General features: G+C 41.8%; 1 protein-coding gene across 1 annotated transcript in view; it reads right to left on the bottom strand.

The window, feature by feature from the left end:
• The window catches only part of LOC106816817 (hemicentin-1-like), an 11,950-nt gene extending 7,352 nt beyond the window's left edge, over positions 1-4,598 (bottom strand). The window contains 7 exon segments of the mRNA XM_014821449.1: positions 314-395; positions 861-1,045; positions 1,378-1,509; positions 2,016-2,147; positions 2,624-2,705; positions 3,093-3,289; positions 4,482-4,598. Coding sequence (XP_014676935.1) covers positions 314-395; positions 861-1,045; positions 1,378-1,509; positions 2,016-2,147; positions 2,624-2,705; positions 3,093-3,289; positions 4,482-4,503 — 832 coding nt within the window. The 5' untranslated portion in view covers positions 4,504-4,598.
• Between the last annotated feature and the right edge of the window lie 2,666 nt (positions 4,599-7,264).

The raw sequence follows: 7,264 nt of genomic DNA, 5'->3' as shown, positions 1-7,264 counted from the left end.
GCCAACGTTGGCCCAACGTCATGCAGCCAACCACTTGCCAACCGTGACCATGCCAACCATACGCCAACGTTGGCCCAACGTCATGCAGCCAACCACTTGCCAACCGTGACCATGCCAACCATACGCCAACGTTGGCCCAAAGTCATGCAGCCAACCACTTGCCAACCGTGACCATGCATGCCAACCATACGCCAACGTTGGCCCTAAGCTCTTACACTACAACCATCGTTGTCACTGCTACAGGCAATGCCAACGACTGGCAGTGACAGTGGCTATAGTGGCTATAGAATACCAGATATGTATGCGTACGTACTTTTGACTGTAAGCATGGAAGTTCCCTCGCCCATGCCGGCGTCGTTCGTGGCCACGCATTTATACTCTCCAGAGTCCGTGCCCTGGAAAATTCCGACGTCACGTCACGAATTCATATCTACACAAGATATCCAACACGTACAGCGCTTCAAACTATCAGGCTGGTACGAGTTAACTTTACCTGTGTAGCCCCTTCGCTCCGGCTACAGGGAACGGGGTTCCTGCATGTAGCAGAAGCGAATTAAGGAGCTACACTGGTAGTGCTTTGTACAAGTATGAAGGTATAAAAATAACTGAAACCGATGTAACCGTTAACTAAGAGGTTACTTAGAGGTCACACCGATGCCATGTTATCGCGTGGCCTTTTGCCTTTGCCGCCATTTTGAAGATTGCGCAAGCTGTATGGTCTACAAGCTGCGGCGACCATGATAGCATAATAATATCTAAATATAGATGATATATAAATAACAATAAATAACACTTAAATAATATAACTAATATATAATCACCACACCAGCTATGTGATTCATCTAGTTCCACGTACTCACCTCTATGTCGTAGATGACCAGGGAGCCATCTCGCATCTGCTGAACGCGGTTGTTCAGCGGCACTGGCCGGCCATCCTTCACCCAGAACACGGTCGGGGGCGGGTCGCCGCGGGCCGTGCAGTTCAGTACGGCGCGGTCAGAGAAGCGAACTGACTCTGTGCCAGAGACGAGCACTCGTGGCGGAACTGTAGCAACAGGGGTAATAAAGGTGAGTGTTGCTGTATGACACGTCAGCAGGTAACACATGTGAATGTCGAATGTTGTGGTAATGCAGTTCCTATAGCCCTAACCATAACCTTAACCCTAACCCTAACCCTAAACTCAACCTTAACCCTAACCCAAACCTTAACCCTAACCCTAACCATTAAACCTAACCATAACCCTAACTCTAATCGTATCAGAAAACGCTTACACCAACTAAACGCTTCTCTGTAAAAAGAAGCCGTTCGATTACAACCGCCGATCGAAAACCACAAAGACAACTCTCAAGGAAACGCTATAGCTTGCCGATACTTACTCTTCACAGTCAGGTAGGCAGTAGTGGTGACATCACCTGCCGTGCTGCTCGCTATACACGTGTACACACCGGCATGCTCCTTCAGCACCTTTCTGAACTGCAGCTCACTCTGTCCCCCAGAACTGTACGCCGCTACACGACGAGAACAACATTATTAATAAATAATCATGTAATTATTAATAAATAATCATGTAATTATTAATAAATAATTATGTAATTATTAATAAATAATTATGTAATTATTAATAAATAATTATGTAATTATTAATTGTTTTTAAGTAATCATTAATAATCGTGAATTACGGTGATGTTATTATTATAGATTTCACACTGTTGGATCTTAATATCTTTCCAATACTTTGTTTCTGGTACAAACTAGCAGCAGGTAGATGACTGACACACGGTCTGTAAGCACGAGCAATCTTGTTAATAGACATTGCTGTGTGATTTAGATAAAGATGAGAATGTATACTACCATGGCATATTAAATATTGCCACGCTAAATCGTCAACGAACAAATATCATCATAAATCATACACTCTGAAGTATAACGATGAGTGCTATATGAAATAAATGCAACCATTTCGTTTAGCATCGATCTCTATGATAAACACACATACGCAATGCAACGCATATACCTTCAACCTCTGTGTTGTTGTGAATCCATTTGAGAGTCGGGATAGGTGTTCCCCTGGCGGCACATCGCATTATTGCAGAGTCCTTCTCCGTCACGACCTTATTCTCTGGCTTTCGTACGAACGTTGGCGGCACTGAAAAGAAAGAAGATAAAGTAAAAGTAAAGTAAAGTAAAGTAATTTTTATTTTCATCAGTACAGGACATACAGGGTAACATATATGAGGTCTTGAAATAGCTCTTAAACCGATATCAAACAAATGTAAGATAACAAGTGTATGATAAGATAACAGAATATATGGTCGTATGACTTAATTGACTTAGGAAAATGTTTGTTTCATATCACGACAAACGATGTAAAACGACACTATATCCATGAAGAGTCCGCTAACATGTTCGTCAGATATGGAAGCGGTAGAATAAAGAACAGCTGTAAAAGAAATGCACAAAAAGGAAGAACAGAAGAAAGAAGAAGAACATGTAAAAAAAGAAAATAGAAATGAGAGAAAATTAGAAAAAAAAAGAAAAATAGAAAAAGAAAAAAGATAAGGGGTGGAATAGGAAAAGGAAAGGGGGAAAAAGATTATGGAAAGGAATACATGGGAATCTTACCAAGAACTGTGAGGCGGATATCTTTGTACTGCCGCCCGGCGTTGTTGATGGCTTCGCAGATGAATCTACCATCGTCTGCAGCCTGCATGACACACAGACAAACAACAAGATCAAACATGGCTGTTATGAGCAATGATAGATATCACGGAAAAACATGGCTGCCGTGAACAAACATGGCTGATATCAAAATTCAAACTTGCTGTGGCTATATACTCATAGCTGCACCGACAGAATACCATGAACACATCATGCGGTGAAATTAGTAATGTACTTGTATGACAAATTTATGTCCTGTCATGTTGTTCTGTCATGACTGTTATGAACATGATGTTCTGTCGACTGTTATATGAACTGTCATCAATGTTCCTTTTTTGTATCTATATGTGAATCGTTTCTAAAAATTTCTTTGATCACACAGCTTCCCTCTGCTGCCTCAATATAGAGGGTGCCAGATGATCACACAGCTTACCTCTGCTGCCTCAATATAGAGGGCGCCAGATGGGATCATCCTAACTCTTCCCTCGTTGTCGCTTTCGTCGAACGATCGGCTGTCCTTCCTCCAAGCAATCTTTGGGGGCGGATAGCCAGTTACCTGGCATGGCAGTGAGATGGGTCGTCCAGCTATGACTGTGTAATGTTTCTCCGCGGTGACTATGCTGGGCGGAACTGCAGAGAACAAAATCACAAAACTCTAACAACTCACTGCTAATATATAGATCAAGATCCACCTCATACAACCCGCATGAACATTGCTAAAGAAGTGCGATTCTTATTTTTCTTCTTCTATAGGCCTACGGATGTTTGTTTATTTAAAGTGATTACGTCACCGTAAATAGTAAAAAATAAAAAAAATATTTCCACTTTTTCACAAAATATAAGTAATTCTGTTCACTTTTTATGGTTATAAATTGCTGCATTATATTTCTTATTTTACTATATTGTTCGATGTGAACATACACTCGTGACTCATACATAGCCCATAGCAAGCAATTAATGTCAGGAACACTAATGTCAAATCCTCCAGGTTTTTTGGATTTTTAACTAGTTGAGAGTTGTTATCGTTTGAACAAGTTGAGATCTAGTTGATAACTAGTTGAGAATTTTATCTTATCAGGTAAGAATTTGACAATACGTTTAGACCCGTTAGTTCTTACTTTTAATGTAAAAAAATGGCAACAAAATTTTTACAAATTTTACCATAGAAAATTCGTGACGTAGTCAATTTAAGGTTTATGTTAACCGTACACTCTTTCATTGCAACCCCAGGAATACAGAGATATGATAAATGGCGCATGACTTCTCATAGATCCTGCGCCTCATGCATGCATCATTGAAGTCATTCTATAAAAAGCGCTAAATACTACCACACATATCCATGAGGAATGACCAGACCGATATGATGAATGGACTAACAAGTAATCGCCAAATGGCTGCTGAAAACCATGCCACAATAAACAGCAAGCGATGGAATCTCATGAAGAACGGGTGATACTCCATTAGGAGTGTTCCCAACTTTAATGTCATTAATGGTCATAATAACATATATATATATATATGATCATATATTAGTTTGTGGTTTAATGTCATTTAGGTTAGGGTTAGGATTAGGGTTAGGATTATCAATCATTAATCATTAATCATTGATGATATCAAAGTTGGGAACACTCCTAATGGAGCGTTAGCCTGAAGAACGATACAAAATGATTTCCTGCCCTAAATTATTGCTCCATCTAGCTATAGTCATTAACACAAGTAACTATAGTAAACAATTATAATTACATAATCTTAATTAGTAGTAGTAATTAGATAATGTAGTAAATGAGTAGTAGGTAATATAAGTAGGTAAGGCCGCAGCAGCCTTGGCACGGGACGAGTTGCATGGCCTTTGGACGCGCGAAGCCAGCGTCGTTCTCTGCCCTGCATAGGTAGTTCTGACCGGCGTCCGTCGGGCGTGGCCAACCTCACCTGAAGCCAGCCAGAGTGCAACAGCTGGTACCTGCAGAGACATATGACATCGAGAGCCATCAAACAAACCGCACCTGCTCCTCATCGCTTCCTCCATCATCTATCATAGTGCATGACGAATATAGGAGTCAATATATATAATCGATTTTTCTATTTTATTGATTCAATGGGTCGAACGACGAGAAATCTTCCAGGCCGCCGCGGGCCCGATGCCTATTTAAGGCTGCGGGCCCTGACATTTTAAAATATGAGCAAACCTGACGGCCCTAGAAAGATGCCTCCCTCCCGCATGCATAAACAGTATCTAGGGAATGAACGGGTCGTGTATCCCTGTACCTACAGGCCCGCTGGCCCTGTGACATTTTCAATACTAATTTCTACCCCTGATTATATAATATTGATATTATAATATTGATTATTATGCTATTGGTATTATATTCACTCGCTGATGATATGTTAGCGTTCCTATCACTGATACGTTTAATATTACATCAGTTGTTGTGACAACGGTCCTAGGTTAATTTGCTAATATTAATGTATATATGGATATGCGTCGAGCGCAGCGTGGTGGTGTGGTGGGGGAGGGGAGGGTGGAGGGGGCTCTAATAGCAAAAGCAGTTCAGTCCTTTGTTAACAATCAACAAATCCAGGTTTAACCCTCTTCTTCAGAATCAAAAGGTTATCAGACACTTACTCTTTGCACGTCAGCGGAAAGTAGATTTCATGGTCCTTTCAATAAAGTGATAAAAACGGTAGGTCAGTGCTGAAACAAAAATGTTTTCCACTGGGTCCGTTAGACCATGTCCTCAGAAAATGCCTGATATCTGACCTTTCCCTCCTTACCCTTTGACCTGTGACCTCCAATTTCACACTGGTGATGGGTTTCCTCACCATCACACTATACACCGAATATTAAGAGCGTGGGTCGAGCCGTTGATTTGTGCCGCAATTCCGTATTTCCTCCTATACCCTAAGTTAAGGGGAAAATATTCCCCCTTCATTGACACATCTCAACCTTTGACCCTTGACCCCCAAATTCGACATCACGAGTCCTTTTCGCGATCCCCCTGACGTCCCAAATATCAAGACCGTACGTTGAGCGGTTAAGATTTGTGCCCAATTGTTGACGGACGCACGAACGCACGGACGGACACACGGACGGACAGACAATCATGCGATTCTACAAGCTGCATCTGACTTCGTCAGCCGAGCTAAAAAACCAAACAATCAAATTACATACAATAACATTAAACAGCTTTTTGGGACTTTCTCGATAGTTTTGAAAGCGTGAAGAAATATATCGAGAAAAAACTAACGAGAACCTTTCAAAAAGCTGTTTAATGTAATTTTATGTAATTTTATTGTTTTCTTTATGTAATTTTCTTTATGTTTTTTTTAATGTAAAATTCTACCTGGGATTGGTGATGGCCATGCCATCGTGCAGCCACGATATGGAAGGCGTCGGTTCCCCGCTGACCTCACACTGAAGCATGATGTCACGACCGACGATCACACTGTAGTTGACATCACTATCCTCCATCGACGGTGCAACTATGAGAACAGGTCACAGCACGAAGAGGTGTAAGCACGCGAGATTAAACGCAGAAGCCCAAAGAAGCACTTCATACTTCGAAGCAATGATGTGAGAATTACGTACGGGTTATGACGGTGAGCTATCACCGCATCTACGACCCTATCTGCTGTAATGCATGGATGATTTTGTGCGGAATTGATTTGTTATGTAATAACCAATGTATGACCAATGTATAATGTATAATAACCAATGTTAAGTACCAATGTTAACCACATCCCTTACACTACCATGAGCCTTACACCAACCCTTACCCTAACTACTCCTAACCCTAACCTTAACCGTAACCCTAACACTAACTCGAACTCCAACCCTATTACTAACCCTAAAACTAACACTAACCCTAACCCTAACCCTAACCCTAACCCCAACCCTATCCCCAACCCTAACTTTTACCCTGACCCTGACTCTGGCCTTCACCCTAACCCTGACCCTGACTCTGGCCCTAACCTTAACTCTAACGCTGACCCTAACCATAACCCTAACTTTTACCCTGACCCTGACTTTGCATGGCCTTTACCCTAACCCTGACCCTGACACTGGCCCTAACCTTAACCGTAACCCTAACCCTAACCACAATCCTAACTCCAACCCTATAACCTTTTCACTGACCCTGACTCTGACCCTATAACCATAACCTTGACCGTAACCCTTACCCAAACCCTTACCCAAACCCTAACCCTAACCTTGACCTTAACCTTGACCCCCATCAGTAGCTGGTTTACCATGCACGAGCAGCTGCACGTCCCCGAACGCTGTTCCCGCTTCGTTCTCTGCGACGCACATGTACCTGCCGCTATCCGTCACGCTGGTGGCGTTGATGCGCAAGGCTCCGTTAGCCATCACCTGTGAACCTGCATACAAGAAATAAACTTAATCATATCATACCTGCATACAAGCAGCTCCAGCAATAAACTTAATTATATCATACGTGCATACAAGCTGCTACAGCAATAAACTTAATCATATCATACGTGCATACATACAAGCAGCTCCAGCAATAAACTTAATCATATCATACCTGCATGCATACAAGCAGCTCCAGCAATAAACTTAATCATATCATACCTGCATACATACAAGCA

This window comes from Priapulus caudatus, unplaced genomic scaffold (genome assembly GCF_000485595.1).
Source record: "Priapulus caudatus unplaced genomic scaffold, Priapulus_caudatus-5.0.1 Scaffold1495, whole genome shotgun sequence".
NCBI classification, from domain to species: Eukaryota; Metazoa; Priapulida; class Priapulimorpha; order Priapulimorphida; family Priapulidae; genus Priapulus; species Priapulus caudatus.
This window is presented reverse-complemented; position numbering and strand designations above follow the sequence as displayed.